A 23,387-nucleotide genomic window follows, 5' to 3' on the forward strand; every position below is an offset into this window, starting at 1 on the left:
AGTATTATTATTTTTGTTTACCATACATCAATCAGCTAGCTATGTAATCGAGATGTAATAGTTGCGCTACAGTTAAGCAATTTAAATGTTGTAGTTGCAATGTAGTATACTCACTCTTTATTTAGGTTCTTTTCACCTGCTAGCTGAGATTTTGCCTAATTACTTTTCAAAGTGGCAAGTAAATACATACTTTTCCTTGACTCTAACCACAGAAATGCTGTAGAACTATGCACATCTGATCCTTGATCTTCTGTTGTAGGCTACTTTCTATGCACTATCTGAATAAAAGCATTGACAAAGTAAATACAATGTAACGTACTGGACTGTGTTGCAGTCAGAGCCATATAAATATTTTCTATGGTTCTGGTTGCACTCAATGTGAATTTGTGAAGGCCACGCCCCAGATTTCAAATAAATATGCGTGGTCTCCTTAAGAGTAAGTTTACAGTCACGTGTACTAGACTAGCGTTAGTTCAGAAAGTTGACAGCAGCAACAGGGTTTACAACATCAGCCTGCTACTTTACGTCAATGCTAGTTTTTAGATAACTAATTACATTCATCATTTTGCCGAATGTTTTGGATAAGTTACCCTTGACATAGTTTATACATTTTAGAAATTCGTAAAGTTACTGTTAGCTGTTTAAAGTCACCATGGATGTTTTTCAGGTAGGACACACGAGCTAAAGATAGACGCAAGTGCTAACAAACTTTAGCTAACGTTAGCAAGCTAGCATAAGTAGCAGGAACATTACACATTTCGATGTTTGTAATTCAACAATTGTCACGTTAACATAATCTTAATCAGCCAGCCATCATATACGTATCTGGTTCGTATATGAAGCTGTTCGGAAAGAAACGATAATACTGTAGATAGCACCACTAGCATTACTACTGTAACTATTCTCTAGCGATCAACCTTTCAATGATTCAGGTATTTTTTCCCCGTCATTTTTTTGTATTATCAGAGGCTGGTATCTGGATTCAGGCTGGATCTGGGACCGCTCAAAGAACCTTTGGGGTTTATTCGGGTATTAGAGTGGGTAAGTTAGACATTTCTTTTATTTTTTATAGTTTTGTAGGTAGGCCTGTCTATAAAAACTAAACTAAATGCTGGACATAATGCGCAACATTCAGTTTATTTTATTTCTCACATCTGTTTCCATCTGTGAATGTAAGTAAGGGTACCGTAGGCCAACACTTATTTGTATTTCTTTATGTTGCCAGCAAGTTGGGCTGCGCCCTTTTTAGTAGTCGTCAATGTGACTTCTTAGTTGGAATTCAGCAGTGCATTGTTATTTTAATAAAACAGCTTCTGCATATTTATGAATTACATTTGTGTGATATGAGGATCATTAAGGATTCTCTCCTTGGCATTTGACCTTCAATAGTTAAATTGTGTCTAAGAACATCTTGGCTACTGATTTCTTAATAAGGGACTTCTGCGCATTGTTGTCTCTGTAGTGAGAGTGCATAGTTGGAAGCAGCAATACCTGTGATCAGCATTAAAACAAAGTGGGACACTTATGATGTTCATAAATCATACCATTATATATTTTAGCGACAGCATGCATGCCTTTGCAACTAGTTACTAGTGTAGTTGTTTACATTTGCAGTGGGATTTGCCATGAGACAGATAGTGAAAATGCCAAACTGTCAGGACATTAGAGGGTCTTAACACTAGGACTGGTAGTGTAAACGTAATTGCAGTCTGAGTTGCTAATTAGCCAAAGTCAAATGTTTTTAGTTGATAGTCATTTTTATATTGGGATGTTGCTTGCTTGCTTTGTTGAAGAATGCCAGAAGCTTCAACACAGATAGCTTGGATTGTATGATCTGCTTTTTTCACATTTAACTAAGAGGTAAATGTGACTTTCAGCATTTAGGGTTTTGCCTGTAACTTGCTAGGCTGACATGGCTTGGATCGCTCTGTCTGTATGCTCAAGGTGTGGACTGTAACTGTTAAAACAGTCCACCCTGCTTTGGGCAATTAACATAGCCTTATCTTATAGGTTGGAGTTTGAATCCTCCTGAAGTCTGTTTGTGTGACTATAGCCCTAAGCAGTTCACATCTAGCCATACCGAACCCACAACACATAAGCTTACTTACTGTGTTTTTGCTGTTTAGCTATGCTAAATGTATGCTTGGTTTTTAGACGAATAGAGATGTTATTTGTCTGCAAAGTGAAGGTCTTTGAATGTGGTTAACTATCGCAAATGCACATTACAGAAATTTGCCCCTAATGTTCACTATAAATACAAGTTTTAATTTCTGTATAAAAATAATAATAATCTGTAGTTGCACAAAGAACATAAAGCATGGTTCCAATTGACATCTGTTCCAGAATGCTTCAGTAGCAACTAATTTGAACATAACTAAATTATCTGTAAACATAGAAAACATTTGCACATCGGCAACATTTCAAAGTCCATGCATACTTAAAGCACCATTAAGAATCATCATCGGTGTATTTCGTGGATCATAAACCCCTCTCCTGTTTGTTTGTGTCAACAACATACCTCTCCAGCAATGGGGTGGGGGGGCAGCATTTACCAGGAAATGCTCTGGGAATCCTACGCATGGCTGTGCAACCACATTCTCAAAGTGTCTTTCCAGGGGCCAGGGTTACTCAACACACTCACACATATAGACGACTGATCCACCCATCTCGCTGCATTTTGAATGAGGGTTGTGAAATATTGTATTCAAGTTCAAACAGGGTGACCTGTAAACCAGTGTTCTAGGGATTTGACCTACAATCGGTAGTCTTCCGGGGACTTCAAAACATCATCATCATCATCATAGATGCGATTGAATGGTTATGAAATAGATTTCCCACATTTTTTTGCATTTCATCAAGTACTTAATTTTTGTTGTTGTTATGCATGTTGCCAACATGAACAGCAATAAGGATGGTCTAGACTCTAGAGCTGTTTGCACACATTTTCAAAGATTTTCTTTGCTGCCCTATTATGTCACTGACATGTATTTTTGTGTGTGTTTTCACATACTTGTGCAGTGTTTGTGTGTGCATTGAACTTGTGGCCCACCTCTTACTATTTCGTCCACTTTCTTCCTCCATGGGACTTGACAATTTAACTGCTTCATTTAAATGGTGACCATGTGGGGACAAGCTTAACCTTATGTGGGCGGAACAAGCGGAACAAAGGGCATTATTCTGGAGAGTAAGTCCGGACACGCCACACGCCCCTATCAACTGTTTTAATTGGAGGAAGGGTTTCCTCACAAGGCTCCCACTCTAACACTAACCCAGACACTAAACGATTGATTGTTTAGGCCTACATTTAGACTTGGCATTGGCCATATTTCAGACAGTGACAAAGTCGTTCAGTCCAAGATTACATTTTTGAAGCAGGATATCATATGCAGGCATCAACTCGGTATGCAAACTACTTCCATAATGTGTGAGAAGGATTGACTAGGCCTCTCTTCCAAACCATTGATTCACAAACTTGAAAGAAGGTATCGTATAGAAGAGTTATCATACAACGATGTATAAGTTGACAAGTTGTTCAACCACTCATATTAAAAGGGCTGCTGGCGAGAGGGAAGGATCATGCAAAAGGTAGAGAATTTAGTTGACTTTTTTTTTACCTTCTTCTTGTTATTATCAGTGACAGCCCTTCAGCGTTTACTCTTTGGGACAGGCAACAGTAGCCAGCGTCTGCCACTCTGCTGCACTGTTCATCATTTTAGCATTAGCAGTGTGCACTCTAATCTCAGGCCAGGAGGGAGAGAGCTTCCTGTGTGGAAAGAAGATGTTGGAGGGGGAAGTTGAGGAACATCATGGGGGGGTCTTTACCCTTTGTTTAAATTGAATTAAGTGGTGTGTGGCTACTCTTGTCCTGTCAGCAACACAACACAGAGCGCTACAGAGGCAAACAAGTTAGCCGCAGCATCCGAGGGGCCTCTTCCTGTTAAACCCTGGTTCCAGTCAGGCGTTGTTCTTGAACCTGAGCTTGCTGAGTCACCAAGGCGGTCTGACTCCTCTGAACAATCCTCCTGTGCAGCATCAGGGACACCTGACCACCTTGATCAGCTGCACATCCCAAGCTTGGGAAAACAATAAATCACCGTTTGGTTTAAATAACGTTAATACAAGCAGTGGGGGAGTTGCGAAGATCCACATATTTCTAAATGTCAATCTTCAAGAGTTAAAAGCTTTATAAATTGATGCACTGTTAAAAATAAAGGTAGATGCCCTTTTTTTTCATTCTGAAAAGAACTTCACATCCTGATGGCAACCAATGAATATAAACAGTTTGACAGTAAAATAAAAAATATCTGTTGGCATTGCAGGACTGTAATAAACATGTTTGGACTGAACTTAATGATTTCGAAGGCATTTGGACTGAATGCAATGTTTGGATGGGCTACTTATCTGTCTACCTACCTACCTCCCAGCAGTAGTCAGGCAGCACATTCATGTGCTTTGGGGACGTGGCTTTAAAGGAAGGGGGTGGGATATTTTGGTTTGAATCCTTTCGAACTCAAGCCAAAATTGCTAGCTTGGCAAAGGTTACCTACCCTGCCTTTAAGACACATGGATTAGGGCTGCATTCAGTTGAGCATGTGCATAATGCTGAAAGAAAGTTAATGCTTGCAACTGAAACCCCATTCAAGCTCCTTTAAGCTACCAAAATATTTGTGTTTTTCACAGTCCGTGACCAGGTGAATGTACATACACTAGTTTGTGAAGAATAACGCTAACCTCTGGTTCCTTCTCCTCTTGCTGGACAGGTGTTCACCATCTTTGCCTTTGCCACCACAGGGGGGTACACTGGGACCTCCCACATCACTAGTAAATGTAATGCCACCGCCACTGAGGTGGACGTATCGGCTACATTCGGTTACCCCTTCAGGTGATTGATCAATGCCACCATTTTATGTTTTTCTGCATGAGTTCACTTACACTTCTCAGTGGTTAAATTTCATTGTTTCCATCAGAGTACTGTATAGGGTATGTAAGAGTTATTGACACAACTTTTTCTTAAGGTGATAATGCTAATTTCGTTATCCATCTCCGCGAAAAACCTTCTTTCATATATGATGGGCTTTCCGACTCCTTAAATGTTTTCTCTGACCATGTTGAACATTTCCATTCAGATAGTCTAGAAAGGAGACCTCGCACTGGCACTCCTTGACAAACTATTCAGAACCTCTTCAGGGGGACAGTTTCTTGGGAATAAGTCTTTCTTTTCTAATAAGAATGTCCAAATTCTGCTTAAATTAACGTGCTTGATCTTCATTTCAACCAAACAATCAGACACCCTGTAAACACACCTTCGTCTTATTTTTTTTAGGATGCCGAGCACTCCGTACCTTGTGCCAACGTGCATCGGTGGCGGTACCAACACAACCTACCTTATGGGTGACTATTCCTCCTCAGCAGAGTTCTTCGTGTCTGTCGGTGTGTTTGGCTTCCTCTACTGCACAGCAACCCTGGTGCTGTACCTGGGATACCAACATATCTACCGTGAGACCAGCCGTGGACCCATCGTAGTGAGTACCTGTGTGTTCGTTTTGAGTTTGTGACAACTTTGGCCACCCGTATGCTAGCTGCAACAGCAGCCTCAGACACATTATTGTGACAACATGAGGGGTATTTCCGGGTAACTAGAAAGCAGAATCTACTATGTAGCAGAAGGACAGTTTTTTTAATTTTAGTTTTATGTACTTTTTCAAACTATCAGATCAGCCTGTGATGGCCTGAAACAACACTATGTTGGATGTTAAATATTGCTCATCAAACTGTAGTAGTACTATAATTGTAGTAAAGTTAAAGCTTAATTTACCAAATCTTCTAGTTCAACTACTACCAAGATCAGCTCTAGACTCACTGTAGTATCGGGCTAGATGTGTGTGCCATCATATGCCGCTTTCATTGGAAATATTTTTGGTTCAGTTCTAGCCCCTATCAGAGGCTTGGCAGTCAATCTTAATCCAACATCCGTACTGCAGAGAAGCATGCAGTTACTCCACTTTCATGTTTCAATATTTGCATAAAAACATTTGGTGCAGTAAAGTAATATTCGTACTTTATAGATAGAATTCTCCAGTAAACAATGTTTTCATACTGCGCTCTTTCCTGCCCCTCAGGACCTGTTTGTGACTGCAGCCTTTGCCTTCCTGTGGCTGGTGTCGTCCTCGGCCTGGGGGAAAGGCCTGACCGACGTGAAGTGGGCCACCAACCCTAACAACTTAGCACAGAGCTGCACCCCACTCTGCACCCCCGGGGCCTTCCCACCCATGGGACGCCTCAACGCTTCAGTGGTGAGGACAGGTTTTCATAGCACAGTATTATTGTATGCACTGGTGCACTGTTTTTAAAATATGAATTCAAATTATATTATAGTTATATAAATGTTTTTTTATCGTTCTATTTATATTGTGGTTTTTAAATAGTTTCATAATTAGTATAATAATAAAGATATTACAAGGCAGTAGACATTTCAGGGAAGAGGTAGCACTCATAGCCATAGCAAACTCTTCTTCCAGTTGAAAAAAGTGCAAACAGTGATAACAAATGATCCTTAACAATGTTTAGCAGACATTCTTATGAAGCCGCAATTTGTCCTCCAGCTAGTTTGATTTACACATAAAATAACAGAATTTAACAGAGTTACTCTATGATCTATATTTAGTTTTGTAATAATTGCCTTTCTTTTTTGCCCTTCCCATAACTAGATTTTTGGGTTCCTGAATCTGATCCTTTGGGGAGGAAACTGTTGGTTTATATACAAAGAGACTCCTTTCCACAAGGATCCTAACCCACCTTCCACTATGGAGGAGGGCGAAGTCACCGGAACCTAATTCACTCCTGAAGGTCCCCTTGCTACCCAAACCTACAATATCACAACAATGCTTGGGGTCCCACACTGGTTCTTGTGTAACGCCGCTAGATAATACAACTAAATCACCAAGGAAAACAATGCTTTTTTTTTTACTACACTAATCTCACTTTTATCATTACAGGTGTTCAGCTCAAGTTCAATCCTAAGTTACATTTCCTTTTATTTCAAATTGATCAGTTTATCTGATGTACAGACCTACTCCAATCAGTTCTACCTCTTCCGAGGTGAAAACTAAGTGCCTTTTTGAGACCTTTTTAAATGATGATGCCAATACAAAGTGCCTTTACCTTACATGAAATGTAGTTAGATACTGTAAGCATGCCTTGAGCTGAATACTTTGATAAGAAACTGTCCATCTATAATATTGCTTGCCTCCTACTGAGCAGGTGCATTCAGGTCTACATGAATAATTCTGTTAACTTTTTTGGGGTATTATTACTAAGTAGATGTTAATAAATTCAGTAACTTGCTGTCGGTCACTCAAACCCCTCTATGTGCAAGGTAAGGGAGACAGACATGTACAACTTTAACACACCTGCTGTACATTAAACCTATGACTATGAACCAGGATTTGAGTAGTAAAGTAAGAATAACCTTTGTTTTGCATTTTAGCGTCACTTCCCTTGTATACGACTTCTATATGTTTTGAAAAAGACTTCAAGAGTGGGTGGAGAAAAGCACCGACCTAAACTGTGGTGGCTACTTGAACACACAACGGTGCCTCATGCTCATCCATAAACATGTTTATTGTGCGAGACATGGCTTGTATTTTATTTCTTAGTGGTATTGACATGGAGAGTGCCAAGGTAATTACCACCAAAAATAGCAGTAGCTCAGCCCAGCTGGGCATCCTAAAATAGAAGACATCTCAATTTATGTTGACTGATTTAAGTTGAGCTAGACACAATGCTAGACGCTGCCAAATTTAGACCTTCATGGGTGCCAGTATGCATTGGTACATTATGTTTAACTTAGCTTCCAAAACCGAGCTTACCATGTTCAGTTATTTTGTTGCATTTCAAAACAACAAAACTAAGTTTCCTCAGTTTGTGACTTTTCCTCTTGAAATATTTGTTTGAATAGCAATTTAGATGTTGTTATTTATGCAGTTGTTTGTTTTTTTACGTTTTGGTCTTTAATGCGTTTCCCTAAAGTAAACGTGTTTGTGTGGCTTCTCTGAGTAATTTGTTGGACATTGTGGTTGTGATTTCCTTTTTGCTGTTGAATTGTCATACCACTGGGCAAGCTGCAGGGTTTATCGTGAATTTAGGTTTAAAAAAGTGAGCAGAACATTTAGCAAAGTATTAGTGCCAAATAAATTAATCCTGCTGTATTCCTTCATTTTTACTGCTATTTAATTTAATCAAATCATTGGCAATGCATTTCATTTTTCTTTGTAGTTCATGTGATCTACGTCAGCCTCACTGTAGGGAAAGTAACAGAACTTGTTTTAGCATTTTTTTTTTGCACTAAGGGTGTCAGTTAATTAAGTCTTGTAATATGTAAAATGGTTCTAATTTTGAGGGAAACTGCTACTGTTCTGTATAATCTTAGTATGTAGTGATTTACAAAGAGCAAGCCTAAATCAGTCTTTGGAGTTAAATTAATTGTGCCACATTGATTTTTAAATAATAATTTCATTATTTAGGGTAGACTTATGTTTGTTTTCTGTTTTCCAACATTATCTCTGGCATTTGACTGTTTTGTATGTTGTGCCTTGTTTCTGAAAATGTAAATGATAAGTGCATGTCTTTACATCTGACAAGCATTAAAAAATAAGAGTGCACTGGTCTTTTTACTATACTGTTGTACTGTAGTAAAAATTGAAGTTTATTTTCTGACCTCTGGAAGGTTCAGTACCAGTCAACTCAAGTAAATAAGCCAGTCAACTAATACATCTGGAAAGTTTTGTCCAGCAGGTGGTGCAGTTTAGTTAATTGACGAATTGTTCTACTGTGACAACATGGCTTCTAAATCTGGGTGCTAACTTTCATGTCAATTGCATTTGTAACCTATTAAACAATCCTCTGGTTCATATCAATCATTGTTGGGCTGGAATAAAATAGATCAATAATAATGTCCTAATAGGTCCCTATCCAGCCTGTGATACCATACAGATTCATACAGAAGAAAAAAAAAAAACTTCATCAGAAAGGTCCTTCATGTATGGTCACAATTTGCCTTGTTGGAATATGTTATGTATCATAAGTAGTGAGTATCAGGTCATCACAGAAATAACTGACTGACTAAAGCCTGAAGTCGGTAAGTACAGTATGGGGAGGGTTGTATTTATCAGCTGAACAAAAGTACAGGCTGTCTCAAACTGTTTCTCCTGTTCACATGAAGACATGATTCGGGTTATCTTTAAAACACAATCAATATAAAATTCCATATATTTAACCCAAAAAATATTTAACAAAATTACAAAATATAATCTGTCCTGTCTTGCACTCATGCAAATCAGCGTTCCCCCTTCCTCACGCTGCGCGTGTGGGTGGTTCTTGAACGCGCACGCAGGTACTTCCTTTCGGTTCCCATACTGTCGGGAGCGCGAGATATGACGTAAGTCACTTGCCGCGCAGTGATGATGGCGGTACGTGAACGCGCAGTAAAAGTAATGGCTGCTCTGGAACGGCGGGTGCCTAGTCTCGATGATTTCGTGGGGCAAAGCTGGAGTGCCTGGGCCGAACGAGCCGGTGTGACCGCATCGGAAGGTAAGGGAGTATTATGTCATCGATATTGCGCGAGATTGCGCGAATTAACCGAAAGATAGAGGTTTATTTTCGTGGAAACGGATGGCAGCGCTAACCATGTTACCCAAACAAAGACCCTGCTGGGTCCTAGCGCTGGGTGGATAACATGTTGCTCTCTCTCCCAGGTCCTAGCGCATACGGTGTCTTAAAAAAAATAAGTAATAAAATTGTTTTTACGGCCTATATTGTCTCCTAATGAAATGTATGTAAAAAATGTCATGGCATCATCTAGTTATGCTTATATAGCAATGTATGAAGCTAAACAGTTTGTGGCCCAAAAGCGGAAGGCAGCTTATACATGGGGATGGTTGGGCGAGCAACTTCTTGCCATGGAGAGCTAGCAAGCTAGCTAGTAATGCTAACAGCAGGATACCGGCGACGGAGGAGGAGTCTGATGCTGATACCACCATGTAAATGCTAGCCTAGCTTTTGATCTCAATTCGGGGTGTGTGAGGTGTATTCCATAATCTAATGCTCGTGTCGTCTACGAATACAATAAATGCTTACAAAACATCGAATTAAAAGCACAAATACTCATATCTTTGTATTTTAAAACGACACTGTGTTTCCCCATAACGCTCCAAGTGTGTACACGCACTCATTGTCTGGCGTCTCTTCAAGTGGCACTCTTCACTTAACTTTTAATATAAACTCTCTGTCCCCCTCATAGGATACAGATACAGACTGTACAGGCGCACTTCATATCCAGGATCATGAGGGACAGCCACATTTCCTTTTACAACAGTTGCATATGTGGTCCTCCTTGAACCAGTTATAACGTGCCCCAGCGCTATTGTTAAGCCATGACTCATTAGCCCGTCATTAAGGAAGCTGTCTCAAGTTCTAATTATCGAAAATGATGTAGAAACAGTCTAGGTTCTACATCATCTACTTGGGTCCATCCACATGTAGCTTATTTCCCTTGTTATCCTGACCTCCTCCTCAAGGAGCAGGTGTGTCACATCAGCAGCCCTAATAGGAAGGAGATGCCTATCCACTGAAGTCAAATGAGACGAAGGTCTTGGATTTTAGTCTGGTTTATTGTCTTGTCCAATATGCGTTTTGCGTGTATGTGTGTTCTAGGGCACGAAGTGGAAGACTGCAACAAGAATGGAAAGAAATCTGCTGAGGCCATGTCACTCCGGAAGGAGGGTAAGTTATGGTACACTGCTGAGGCGACACTTTGTATTATTTGTCATCTACAATCAATCTGATATGTTGTACAGTTTTTTTCTTTCAGTTCTCTACAAACCTGACTTTGGTACATATACATGTGCATATGCTTGCCACAACAGTGTCTCTTTGTGTTTGTGTGTGAGAGATGGATTGATGAATTGACTACAATCAAGAGTAACCCTAGCTCAGACTCCACTTGTTAGCCTTCCCAGGCGAGAGTGGCAAATGGGGAGCTCTTAGACAGGGCTGAGGAAGGGTGTGCACAGGGGAAGGGAGTGTGTGTGTGTGCGTGGGGGGGGGGGGGGGGCGTGTTTAAGTCTGTAGACTGTTGTGCCCTCTGGCAACCAGGCTGGCAGTCTGCAGCAGCATCTGTCAGACAGACGCTCCCTGGTGTGTACATTTGTGTTTGTCAGATTGGACAGGCAAATTATTTAAAGGGATATACATATTGTCTGCACAGCATTGTTGTGCATGTGTGCTTGAATACTCCTACACTAACCTGCAGAGCAAACCTGTACACCTGCCCTAACCTACAGCATGTGTGCCTCAAGTTTGTTATACAGCACACCTTCTCCCATAGCCCATTCATCCTCCTCTTCACTTAACTCATTTCATCATACCTCTTGTCCTATCAGACATGTCCATTTTTGGCCACTATCCGGGTCAGGACGATTTCTACCTGGTGGTGTGCAGCCACTGCAGCCAGGTGGTCAAGCCCCAGGCCTTTGAGAAGCACTGTGAGAGGCGACACGGACACCTGGGCAAGCTCTACGCTCGCCTCCGCTCCCCGCCGTCTGCCCAACAGCAGCGGCCCCGCCACGGCCACTCCCCGTCGTCCGCCCACACCAACTCGGCCTCCTCCTCTTCCTGGGACGGGCGGAGCCAGGGATCGGGGCCGCCTCGGGCAGCTCCGCCCTCCCCGTCCACCCCCCCCCAATACAGACACTCCAAGACTGGCAAGGAGGGAGTTCGGTAAGATGGGCGAAATGACAAACGGTGTGAAGGGAGGAATTTGGGGATTGAATAGAAGGACGTGGTGGAGAGAAGATGTGATGGAGGGAGACAATAGAGAGAAATGATGAGGAGTATGTACATGTAACCGGTGTGAATCGGTGAAACTCACTCCTAAGGTATGTAATGGGCCACCCGCGTCAATGAATAGCTAGCTGTTCTTTGGCGTATTTGGTTGTGGTTGCACTTGGAAGTCGAGAGGTGGCAGGTTCGACTCCCCGTGGGAGTAACCATTGGTCAGATACCTCTGACGGAGCTTGCAAGACCACGTCTGTTACAAACCCGTTACATACAGTAAAGTACTGCGAAAGAGGGAGGGGGGGTTTCGCAAGGTTGAACGTTTCATGTGACCGTCCCAGATTTGCCAGGTATTTCAACCTCTCCTTTTTTCCGCTTCTCAGCCACTCCCCTCTGGACAAGTCCTCCCACGGCAGCCAATCGGAGTCCCCCATCTTCAAGCAGCCCCCGCCTGCTGAGCCCCCGCTGAGCACCCCGCCCCCCTCCCTCAGAGACCCTCCCTGGCCACACGGGGGTACCCCGCCTGGACGACCCTCTCCCAGCGACAGGGTCCCCTCCCAAAGAAAGGAGTCCTGCTCGGCCCCTTCCCTCCAAGGGCATCACCGAGTCCCCAGACCCTACAACAAAGTGGCCTCCAGTGAGTACAAATGGCCATAGAATAAAAATAAGCTTTTGAATGTGAGCCCACATTACATATGTGGATGAATAGTGGTGTGAGTTCAAACAGGTTGCTTCCTGTTACATTCCCTGGTAATTCTGGTTTTACAGGAACAGGAATTAAAGACTCATGTCTCAGTTGCTAGCCTCTCTGGTGCTAAGCATGTCCTTACATTTAGTCATTTACATTCACATTTAGCCCTTATTTGACCCAGCCAGAGATGTTGCAATAACAAAATGACTTGACTTGTGACATGTGATTTCTGAGACACCCAAATCAGTCCTGACTCTCCCTGGTTGTCGTCCCCCCACCACTCCCTCCCTCAGGGAGAGAATGTGACCTAGACAAGCACTGTGGAGTCCTGGACCCCGAAAGGAAGAAAGTCTGCACACGTCTGCTGACCTGCAATGTAAGCTCGTCTCATCTGGCCATCAGGCTTTCCTCCTTACCCTCCTCCTGTTAGTAAACAAAAAGCTAACAGAACTGTAGCAGGGCCACTGGTCCCAGACCCAAGGCTGCAAGTGATGATAACATGTCAGACTATCCTTTTAGAAAACACTGCTAGTTAAATTTTCCAGCAAGTATTTTTTATCCATGACACAAAGGCACTTTTGATGAAAGGGGTGATGATTGTGGAGTGCTTGCTTTTTGCTTGACCTGCACCTGAGTCACATTCCCAATTTGTAATACTTTCTCTGTCCTAAACTCCTGCATTTGACTAGCTACACTCCAGTCCTTTTTTTAAACTATGTTTACATGACTAAACACTGTGTTGATTCATATGTCAGGGTGACAAGTCGTTGAGCATCTGTAGAGTAGTAGAGCGGCAGGAACGTGTGTACGTCTGAAAGTGAAAGACGACGTACAGCTGTGGACAGACAGGATGGACTGAATCACAGGAAATGGTAGGAGGAAAGGAAGTACAAGAAGAAAAGAGCATCCCTCACGCATGTGTCTTGATGCCTAGAGTTGTACAAAGTGTTCTTGTTCATTTTCTTACTTCACGTCTCATTGTGGTTTGCTGTGGGTACTATGTTTGCACAAACAAAAGGTACAAAGTGGCCCAATTCGCTCCATGTACTGAGAACTTCATTAAAAACGACATAAACGTGTAGGCAACAACTTCTTATGCTTCCAGCCTTGGTACAAATAATGCAATTGTAATCTTTGCCTGTCTAGCTATTATTTAACGGCTATGTCGGCTGCTGTAGAGCAGATCAGATTTTGCTTGGCTTATGTGTCTGTCGCGGCACTATTAACATGCTAATGAAATCCCACGTTGTGTTGAGACCCATCTGTGCATCAGATGTGACGAGGAGTTTAGTGGACAGTATTACTCTCACTGTTAAACTTGATGTACTTCCACTTGATTTATATCAGCACTAATAAGCTATTAGTGTTCCATCTTCCATTTTGTGGAATTGGAAGGTTTTAGTTTGGTCAACTCTCTTTAGAATGTTGCCATATCTCCAGTGTTCTAAGATTATTGAGCTTCTGCTCACCCTTTCTTCCTGGTCTCATCTGCCCTCCACAGATTCACTCCATCCACCAGCGTAGGAAGGTGGTTGGCCGGAGTAAGAACTTTAACCAGCTGGTCGCTGAACTGAAGACAGGGGCCAGGATCCGTGAGAGGGGCGGTCCTGTCTCGGACGGGGGGGGCAGGGGGCGCTCTCCCAGCCCGGAGACACCCAGGGACAGGGACTATTCAGGAGCCCCACACTGCAGGAGACCCCTTACCAACTGCCCTGCCTTCAGGTAGGGGAATTTATAATAATAGTTTAGGGTGATCCATCCCATAAGGGATTCACCTTCCATCTTCAGGGAATTCCTGATAACCAGGACCCATTTTCAAGAACAGTGATGATGTAAACAGTATCACTGCATTGAAAATGTGTATGTGTGTGTTAGTCGTTCCAGGACATCTTCAGAGAGTGCCCTGGAGGAAGACAAGCCTAGGCAGGAAGAGAGCGGTGTTGGCGCCCTGTCGCCCCTCACCTACGGACGCATCTCCAGTGACGAGAGTGAGGCGGACGGTTCCGACGAGCTTGCCGAGTATCCGTCTTCTGCCACGCACCCCAAACCACTGGCGGTAAGGAGACACTTGTGCAATATCATTGAAAAGTCTTTGTAGAACTAGGCTATCTCTACATTGATCCTTAAGTCGTGTGCTTTACTTTTAATAACCTCACTCCTCACAGTCGAGGTCAAATGGGAGAAAACTGTTTGTCCTCTAACGTCTTCTCAGAAGGAGGCATGGATAACACATTTAAGAAATGTAGTTTAAAATGCCACGGTTACAATACCGGAGTGCTCATATTACAAACGGGTCTTTATTGTGTCAGGGAACCCCATTGGCCAATCCGTATGTGTGGTATAAACTACGTGTTACAACCTGCATTTTCCTCTCTCCAGCGTTGCTCTTTTGGCAGCCATGCACTGGGCCATGGCGTGTACACCTTCGACCGGAGACTGCACCACCTGCGGTCAGCGCTCAACAACATGGTTGAGCAACACCTCAGTGGCCATCTCTGGAAGTAAGACTACTATTGGTCAAAACAATAAAATAAATAAGTGTCTGCTAAGGAAGTTGATTACAATGTAATGTAGCAGAAAAAAAGTGTATCCCTCTTTAATTGAGATCATTTCTTTTGTTCCTGTTAGGAAAATACCTCAAGCCACAGACCTTCAGTCCCACAGCCCCTCGACCAAGACACTTCCCTCCTCTTCTCCCTCCTCTTCCTGTTTGTCCTCTCTGCATTCTAAAGTCAGGACAGGAAGTCACATGAGTTCGTCCCTTAGGACTTCCATCTCTCTCGGACCAGCGAGGGAACCACGTGGTCATCTCTCCACCACTACCCTTAGTCAATCAGAAAACTCTGGTAGTTCTAGTGGCCAGCTTGTGGCCCCCGTGACACCAGCTGTGCGTCAGACAGGTCCTGGAAGGCCCAAGAACCCGGTGGGCCGCCCCAGCAAACAGATGCTCCGCCTCCGAGAGGAGGCTGCCGCCGCTGCAGCCGCCGCGCTCCGCAAGCGCAAGGCGTCATCGCAGGAAGGCGAGCACTCGGGACCCGACAGGAACTGCATCATCCCTCAAGACCGAGGCAGGCCCCCTTCTTCTTCGTCCTCGGTGACCCCCAAGGCCGCCGCCCCCTCCACCATTCCTCACGGCCAGACCAACGGCACACTTTCCCCCGGGGGGAAGCTCCGCCCCCAGCCCTCCCCCTCGGAATCTCACTCGCCGTCTGCGGCGGCTTGGGCCTTCAAAAGGACACACTCCTCCGCCTCGTCGACTCACTCCTCGCCCCCTGAGGCCACCCCGACTAACTCCCACAGCCGAGCAGGGCCGGGAGGAGGGGACTCAGGACTGCACGTGCGGGGGGGAGGCGGGGGCTACGAGCACAGGGGACTGGTCAAAAAACGCAAGGGGGGCAACAACGGTGAGCCCTCGCCCCCTGCCAAGCCCTCGCACCGCCCACCCTCCTCCTCTTCCACCTCTCCTCGCTCCAACTTCTACCCCTGGAAGGACAGTAAAGGGGGGGTGTTGCCCGGAGGGGTGGAGAAGAAACTGGGTACACAGAAGGTGGGTCTGAAGGGGTAGGAGGCCACCAAAGCATAGTTCGGCATACCTCAGTTTTTCTTAAAGCATTATTTGTCCTGGAAGTAGTTTAGACTAGAGACAATAAGATCTATGATGTACGAGTCTTTGCATAGATTCTGCCTCAATAGTTGGCTTTCATTGAAAAGAATAGGGCAGTTTGGTCTGTCCTGACCACTTTTTTTTTTTTTTTTTACTTCTGCCTATTCACACAACAAACAAAAGGAACGTTTAAGTGTAGAATTTAAGGAACATTCTGTTTGAATTTTTGGTCCTTTCCATTGTTCACACTATAGAAGAGCTTCTTGCTGACTTCCATCTCTCCTCTTCCCAACAGCCAAAATTGCACCATTAAGTGTGCCTGCCTTACAAGCCACTAAGGGAGCCAGCTCTGCATAGTCCCACACCTTGCCTCTGACTGTGGCAACAGGACTGGAGAGAATGTGTGAGTGTGTGTTTGGTGTCATGGTTCTCAGAACAACATTGCGTATGTATGCCTTCAGATGTCTGTTGAAGCCTAGATGTGAGTGTGTGCGTCTTGTGGATGTGTGCGTGCACATGCGCACAATCAATACAGTATGCGTTCCAGAATGTGGAGTTCAGTGTCTGAATCAGATGTTGGGATGTGTGTCACTGACTTTGCAATGGTTATGTGTGAGTGTGAGGGGAGGGGGGTGAGAAAGTGGACAAGTGAATTTTTGTGTATGCATTTAGAAATACCTCAAGACCTTCTGGTTATGCTGCTAAATGAATGTTTGTTTAAAAAAAAAAAAAAACGGATTAAAAGTATCCTTTACACTTGAATATCACTTTTTTCCTATCGTGACAGGCTTTTATATAGGCTATACAGAAATGTTCAGATATCAGACTACTCATAATAGAAACACTTGTCTCAAATGTGGGAAAAGGAATGTCAACTCAAGAAATATTAATTACATTTTTAAGTAATATACAGTGCCCTCCAAAAGTATTGGAACAGTGAGGCGAATTCCTTTATTTTTGCTGTAGACTGAAAACATTTGGGCTTGACATCAAATAATGAACGTGAGACCAGAGATCAACGTTTCAGCTTTTATTTCCAGGTATTTACATCAGGATCTGATGCACAACTAAGAAAATATCACATTTTGTTTGAATCCACCCATTTGTCATGTGATCAAAAGTATTGGAACAGATATACTTAAAACATATTTAAGTGAATAAGACTTAATATTTAGTTGCAAATCCTTTGCTTTCAATAACTGCAGCAAGTCTGTGACCCATTGACGTCACCAAACTTTTGCATTCTTCCTTTTTGATGCTTTCCCAGGCTTTCACTGCAGCCTCTTTCAGTTGTTGTTTGTTTTGTGGGGTTCCTCCCTTCAGTCTCCTCTTAAGCAGGTAAAATGCATGCTCTATAGGGTTTAAGTCTGGAGATTGACTTGGCCAGTCTAATACCTTCCATTTCTTGCCCCTGATGAACTCCTTTGTTGTTTTGGCAGTGTGTTTTGGGTCGTTATCTTGCTGCATGATGAAGGCTCTGCCAATCAGTTTGGTTGCATCTTTCCTTAAATTGGCAGACAAAATGTTTCTGTAGACTTCCGAGTTCATTTTGCTGCTGCCATCATGTGTTACATCCTCAATGAAGATTAATGAGCCCGTCCCAGAAGAAGCCATGCAAGCCCAAGCCATGACATTACCTCCACCGTGTTTCACAGATGAGCTTGTGTGTTTGGGATCATGAGCAGTTCCTTTCTTTCTCCAAACTTTAGCCTTTCCATCACTTTGGTAAAAGTTAATCTTTGTCTCATCAGTCCATAAAACTTTGTCCCAGAATTTTTGAGGTTCATCTCTGTACTTTTTGGCAAATTCCAGCCTGGCCTTCCTATTCTTCTTGCTAATGAGTGGTTTGCATCTTCTGGTGTAGCCCTTGTACTTTTGTTCATGAAGTCTTCTGCGAACAGTAGATAGTGATACCTTCACTCCTGCCATCTGGAGGTTGTTGCTGATCTCACTAACAGTTGTTTTAGGGTCTTTCTTTACAGCTCTCACAATGTTTCTGTCATCAACTGCTGATGTTTTCCTTGGTCTACCTGTTCGACGTCTGTTACTTAGTACACCAGTAGTTTTCTTCTTCTTCAGGACATTCCAAATGGTTGTACTGGCTATGGCCAATGTTTCTGCAATGGCTCTGATTGATTTTCCATCTTCTCTAAGACTCACAATTGCTTGTTTTTCACCCAAAGACAGCGCTCTGGTTTTCATGTTGTTTTCACCTCTGAATACAGTCTGCATAGACAAAACCTATCTTACCCAATCTGAACCTGAGTGTAGACATTCAGTGGTATTTATTGATTGAATAATGTATGTAATAGGACACACCTGGGCAACAAAACACACCTGTCAGTCACATGTTCCAATACTTTTGCTCACGTGACAAATGGGTGGGTTCGAACAAAAAGGTGATATTTTCTAATTTGTGCATCAGATCCTGATGTAAATACCTGGAAATAAAAGCTGAAACGTTGATCTCTGGTTTCACATTCATCGTTTGATGTCAAGCCCAAATGTTTTCAGTCTACAGCAAAAATAAAGGAATTGGCCTCACTGTTCCAATACTTTTGGAGGGCACTGTTTATATACATCAAATGTGGCTACCTTTTTTTGTCCTGAATTCCATAGATTGTGGTGTATTATCTTGTAGTGTGAATCATGCTATAGTAGTATAGCCTTATGGTAACCACGGTTGACCTGTTGGATATGGCTGTGAAAGGGAGATTTGCTCATGGAATTACTTTTTTTGTGCCAAATCAAAGAATTCTAGAATACTTTATGTAGCCTACTCTACAGAACTCCCAATTGTTCAGAATCAGAAAGGGTTTTAATCGCCATGAAAGTTTGCACAGACAAGGAATTTACTTTGGCAGGAGGGTGCATATATACGAGTAAATCTTAAATAAGTGGTGTAAGTTTAAGCAAGTCTAACTACTATACTAAAGGTGCAAAGTCTAACTAATACTAAGGGGGCAGGTTTGTAGAATAAAATAAATATAAAGTAAAGCCAACATAAGTGATACCCGAAATGACACCTAGGATAAATGGCAAGAATGTCCTTAAAGTAGCTTAGGCTACGTCAATCGGCGGTAGGGCGTGTGCTGGGGGAAGTCGCTTTCCGCGAGAACAATTGTTTATGATGCGGCTAAACATCGTTAATAGATGCCTGCCTAATCTGACGGGAGAGTCAGTGACGTTGCCATTTTCTAAACGCGCCTCCTAACCATGCGTGTCCACTACAGCGGAGCGGCGCGGAGCGGCGCGGAGCGTCGGCTTCCAATTCATTTTCAATGAAACCGGGCGTTGACGCTCGTGTAGGGGCATTGTGAGAGCGTACGCGAGTGTCAACGCCCGGTTTCATTGAAAATGGATTGGAAGCCGACGCTCAGCGCCGCTCCGCTCCGCTGTAGTGGACACGCACGGTAAGACTCCTCTTACAATCCCGGAAGTAAAGTCAACGGCCCACCTGATCTTGAAACAATATCAGATTTCGTACACAGGATGAATGAAGACAACCAGTTTGCTGGTTTCGTTCTCTACGGTATAGCCTGAGATTTGTGGATATATCTAATTCAGTCTACGCGTTTTCTTTAGGCTCTGTGCAGGTCAAGAGCAGAACACTCGCTGTCGTCGGGTAGCCGAATCTTGGAACCGAAAAGGATTTTCATTGCCTACTAATCCAGTGAATATACTATTCACCATCCGATATAATCGTTTTGAATCGTAAATTATTACGGTGTCCCATCTAATATTTCGTTTTGACAAATTTCCCATTATGTTTGATGTTAATATGTTCATAGACTGCATTTGAATACATTTAACAAATGCACTTAAAAAAATGATGGACCTGTATCTGCAACACTGCAATACTATAAATGCTTTCGGCTCAACTATTGCAAAGCCTGCAAGAATACCCTTGAGGTAGCCTGAGCAACAGAGGCGATGCGGGTCGATATCGAGTACAGCCCGGTCGGCGAGGGGCTGGTTATGAGCGAGTTCTGGCTTTACGTGTGGATGCGAAGAGTCTCGGTCATCGCTGCGCATGTCATTGCCTTGGGTCTGACCATTCTGATTTCGCTACTGTCCCGTCCTGGAACAAGTGAGTTTTGTTTTACGTATGTGCTACTGGTCTTTGTAGCATAAGCATGTTTAACGAGCATGGTCAACATCCCGCCCGCTTTATCGCAGTGCAGACCTTGACAGAGACTCAAACTGTAATTGTACTCGCTCTCAGTACCAACATCTGATGTATTTTTGACTACGCATTGTATTCAGTTGTGTTTGGTGTTGGTCAAAAGCTGCATAGGGTTAGAAATGTTGGATGTCATCGCAGCCACAACTGGCATTGAGAGCACTTATTAATTGGTATACATCCCCTTACTGAGTACAAAAACACAGTTCATTGCATTTGTATTGCAGGTCTCTTCTCATGGCATCCAGTCTGCATGTCCATCGCTGTGAGTATACACTGTTATCCACGAGTTGTTCAGATGTGGACCGAAATAAAATAAGATTGTTGCTTCTTCTAGGAGTGTAGATTCTGGCCAAGGTATCCTAGACCTACATAAATTATGTATCATTCTTATCCTCTCTAGCTTCCCTTTCTCTCGACACCACCCTCCCTTTCTCTGTCCCGTCTCCTCCCTTTTCTCTTTCGTTCCGCTCCTCTGTTTCTCTCCTTTGTGAATAATAGATAGGAACAGAAGGAATAAAGGCAGGTTCACCCGTTGCCCATGGCTAATTATGTCATCCTCAGATATTCCATTACACGTGACCCAGAATACTTTGGGTGCATACATTTATATAGGGGCTGATATATTTGAAAGGGGTAACACTATATAGCTGCAGTGAATAGAAAGTTTTGTTTTCTGATTCTGCATGTTAAAATGATCTGTGTCTTCCATGCACCTTCGTCATTTGGTCGCTTGCTCCCCCCACAAAATGGACACACTCGCAACCCAAATAAACAACAAGGCTCCAAGCCTCTTTGTCTGGGTATATAGTATTCAGAAATACAGTATCCTTACACACAGCTACACACCTTGTATGTTTGAGTGTGCTAACCTCTCTCCTCTCCTCCCCCAAGTACTGCCTGTGCATGACCGAGGGCATCCTCCTCTTCTCAGCCGAAGGAAACACCTTCTGTTTCAAGTCGCGCAAGGGCAAAGTCCGCCTGCACTGGTTTCTCCAAGCCCTGGTCCTGGTGGCAGCCACGACGGGCGTGGGCTTCATGATCGCCAGCAAGAACGTCTCAGAGCGCCCCCATCTGGCCACCTGGCACAGCCTTCTGGGGGTGGCGACACTGGCGGCCACCTTGCTCCAAGCCGCCTGTGGCCTCTGCCTTCTCTTACCTCAACTCAGGGTAGCGTCTCCACCCAGGCTGAAGCTCTACCATGCCACCTGTGGGTTGGTGGTGTATCTCCTGGCGACGGTTACTGTGGTCGCAGCAGTGTTCACTGATTGGTTCCAGGCCACAGTGAAAGGGTTGGTGTGGTATGCCTTTGTGCTGCTCCCGCTATTTCCAGGACTGGTGGTGATGAATCAGATTACGAATGCTTATCTGCCTCGCAAGAAGATCACTACATAGGAGGACACCTCGGGAAGGGATCATCAGTCACTATATTTTGAAGTGGATGGTGATATAGGCAACTACTTCCGTTAAAAAGGATGAATGATGACTTAGTTGCAGAAGTTTGTTGAAAAAATCATACTTGCAACTCAGACACACCATGTGTACACACATTTAAGGCAGCTCTGACATTTACAAAAAAGCTAACATACAGCCTGTTACACACACACCTGCACACAGTACATAGTGTACTAAACAAAAAGCTGTAGCTGGCTCTGGATGCACTTTTACATAAATACCAGGGTGTGGGGATCCAGAAGAACTTGTATGGCTAACCTGTCCTATGAGGTAATAGAAAAATCTGCACTGGAACACATAGAATTGTAACTGAAGTCAGGTCTTCTGCTCCACCTGTTACCTCAGAGGCCATTTTGCACAATTCAAACAAACAAAAGAGGGGCACTGTATACAGTAACAAGACTGGTTTTCTCTAAAACAGGGAGATTCAAACGTTTTCCATTTGAATCTCTGGGGAAAAAGAGATAACCAGTGTTTTTTAGTGTGTGTCTTTAAAATGTGGACTTGGCGTCAACTGCAAATGTCTTTCCAGAGATCAGCAGAAGAGTAATTTAGCCGCCCAAGCTACACCCACAGGCTCTATAAGCAGAGAAATATTTCCTTTATCCCAAAATATTTAGTGGGTGCCCAGTCTTTAAACTAGCTACCATTTTATTACATACATTTTATTCTTTGTGACAACCAACACTGTCAGGTATTGACCTTCTCCCAGCAAAAACGTATCCTAAGCCAGACCTATTTTTCTAACTAAGAAATCCCTTGGCTCTTGCACTAGGACCTATTGGATGTATCGTACCTATGAGCTGTCAGCACGACACCTTGGGTTCTCTGTCTCGTGTCTATTTCTGTCGTTTGTTCTTTCCATCACCCCTTGCTCAGAAAGTATGCAACATGTGGATCACTTTGCCAGCGTCTATTCCCAAAATGTTTAACACAAATACCTTAATACATGTTGTTCCTTAAAGGGGCCACTAATTATCCATGGTTGTAAAAGGAAAGTAAGGTCAAAACACAAAACTGTTATAAAGAGGTTTCCAATGAAAAACGTGTCTTGTGTCAATCATGCCTGTGGTAGTTTTTTAGAAAGCGGGATATTTCAATCATTCAATTACTGTCATTGGTAGGATTGACACATTTTTGTATTCAGAATCCCTTGTTATTGGTCAGATATCTAAATATGGCATTGCTTTCAAATTGCACACAACGTGTATATCTATGGTCATGTACCTTTGACAATGTTGCTGATGGGATGGAAGACTTTTAGATCCAGACCAGTTTTTTTGGTATGTTTGCGTTTGTCCTCATATGAACTACTGCAGTTTATTGTGGACGGATTCATACAAATTAGGCTAACCTGGCTATACTTGACCTGCAAGGATAATCAGTATAAAGTATAATTTATGTTTAAGCATGCATATCCTTCAGTTTGGTTCTACTCAGGGCTGAATCTAGAAACTTTTTAATGATTTCACAAGCTGAGTATTTAGGAGGGGAGATCAGCCAGTTGTGGGCACGACATGTGGTGAAGTGAGTCAGTTGAAATGGATATTTCAATAAAGTCATAGTAGCTGTGTGGTTGTACATTTTGATTTGGGGACTCTAATAACATGACTATCATCTGA

The 23,387-nt window shown here is 43.2% G+C and overlaps 3 protein-coding genes across 3 annotated transcripts; all 3 read left to right on the plus strand.

Annotated features, from left to right (window-relative positions):
* Positions 1-444: 444 nt before the first annotated feature.
* On the plus strand, positions 445-8,665 carry sypl2a (synaptophysin-like 2a). Its single transcript, XM_047025862.1, has 6 exons — positions 445-667; positions 967-1,041; positions 4,761-4,882; positions 5,324-5,522; positions 6,120-6,293; positions 6,708-8,665. The coding sequence occupies exons 1-6, from the start codon at positions 653-655 to the stop codon at positions 6,831-6,833; spliced, it is 711 nt and encodes a 236-aa protein (XP_046881818.1). The 5' UTR covers positions 445-652; the 3' UTR covers positions 6,834-8,665.
* Positions 8,666-9,349: 684 nt separating this feature from the next.
* Positions 9,350-17,024, plus strand: atxn7l2a (ataxin 7-like 2a). Its single transcript, XM_047025782.1, has 10 exons — positions 9,350-9,588; positions 10,711-10,779; positions 11,439-11,775; positions 12,216-12,469; positions 12,817-12,899; positions 14,025-14,245; positions 14,399-14,579; positions 14,903-15,024; positions 15,152-16,070; positions 16,423-17,024. The coding sequence occupies exons 1-10, from the start codon at positions 9,459-9,461 to the stop codon at positions 16,438-16,440; spliced, it is 2,334 nt and encodes a 777-aa protein (XP_046881738.1). The 5' UTR covers positions 9,350-9,458; the 3' UTR covers positions 16,441-17,024.
* Positions 17,025-19,450: 2,426 nt separating this feature from the next.
* Positions 19,451-23,336, plus strand: LOC124471372 (probable transmembrane reductase CYB561D1). Its single transcript, XM_047025863.1, has 3 exons — positions 19,451-20,217; positions 20,538-20,575; positions 21,205-23,336. Exons 1-3 carry the CDS (start codon positions 20,061-20,063, stop codon positions 21,703-21,705), a joined length of 696 nt encoding a protein of 231 aa, XP_046881819.1. The 5' UTR covers positions 19,451-20,060; the 3' UTR covers positions 21,706-23,336.
* Positions 23,337-23,387: the final 51 nt, after the last annotated feature.

The sequence above is a fragment of the Hypomesus transpacificus genome, chromosome 9, assembly GCF_021917145.1.
Source record: "Hypomesus transpacificus isolate Combined female chromosome 9, fHypTra1, whole genome shotgun sequence".
Classification (NCBI taxonomy): Eukaryota; Metazoa; Chordata; class Actinopteri; order Osmeriformes; family Osmeridae; genus Hypomesus; species Hypomesus transpacificus.

Bases quoted from the DNA above. Each gene is read 5' to 3' on its own strand.
- sypl2a (XM_047025862.1), top strand. The intron at 1,042-4,760 runs GTAAGTTAGACA...CTTGCTGGACAG, and splicing joins TTATTCGGGTATTAGAGTGG to GTGTTCACCATCTTTGCCTT. The intron at 4,883-5,323 runs GTGATTGATCAA...TATTTTTTTTAG, and splicing joins ACATTCGGTTACCCCTTCAG to GATGCCGAGCACTCCGTACC.
- atxn7l2a (XM_047025782.1), top strand. From the start codon at position 9,459: ATGATGGCGGTACGTGAACGCGCAGTAAAAGTAATGGCTGCTCTGGAA. The intron at 10,780-11,438 runs GTAAGTTATGGT...TTGTCCTATCAG, and splicing joins CATGTCACTCCGGAAGGAGG to ACATGTCCATTTTTGGCCAC. The intron at 15,025-15,151 runs GTAAGACTACTA...TGTTCCTGTTAG, and splicing joins CTCAGTGGCCATCTCTGGAA to GAAAATACCTCAAGCCACAG.
- LOC124471372 (XM_047025863.1), top strand. From the start codon at position 20,061: ATGCGGGTCGATATCGAGTACAGCCCGGTCGGCGAGGGGCTGGTTATG. The intron at 20,218-20,537 runs GTGAGTTTTGTT...TTTGTATTGCAG, and splicing joins ACTGTCCCGTCCTGGAACAA to GTCTCTTCTCATGGCATCCA. The intron at 20,576-21,204 runs GTGAGTATACAC...TCCTCCCCCAAG, and splicing joins CAGTCTGCATGTCCATCGCT to TACTGCCTGTGCATGACCGA.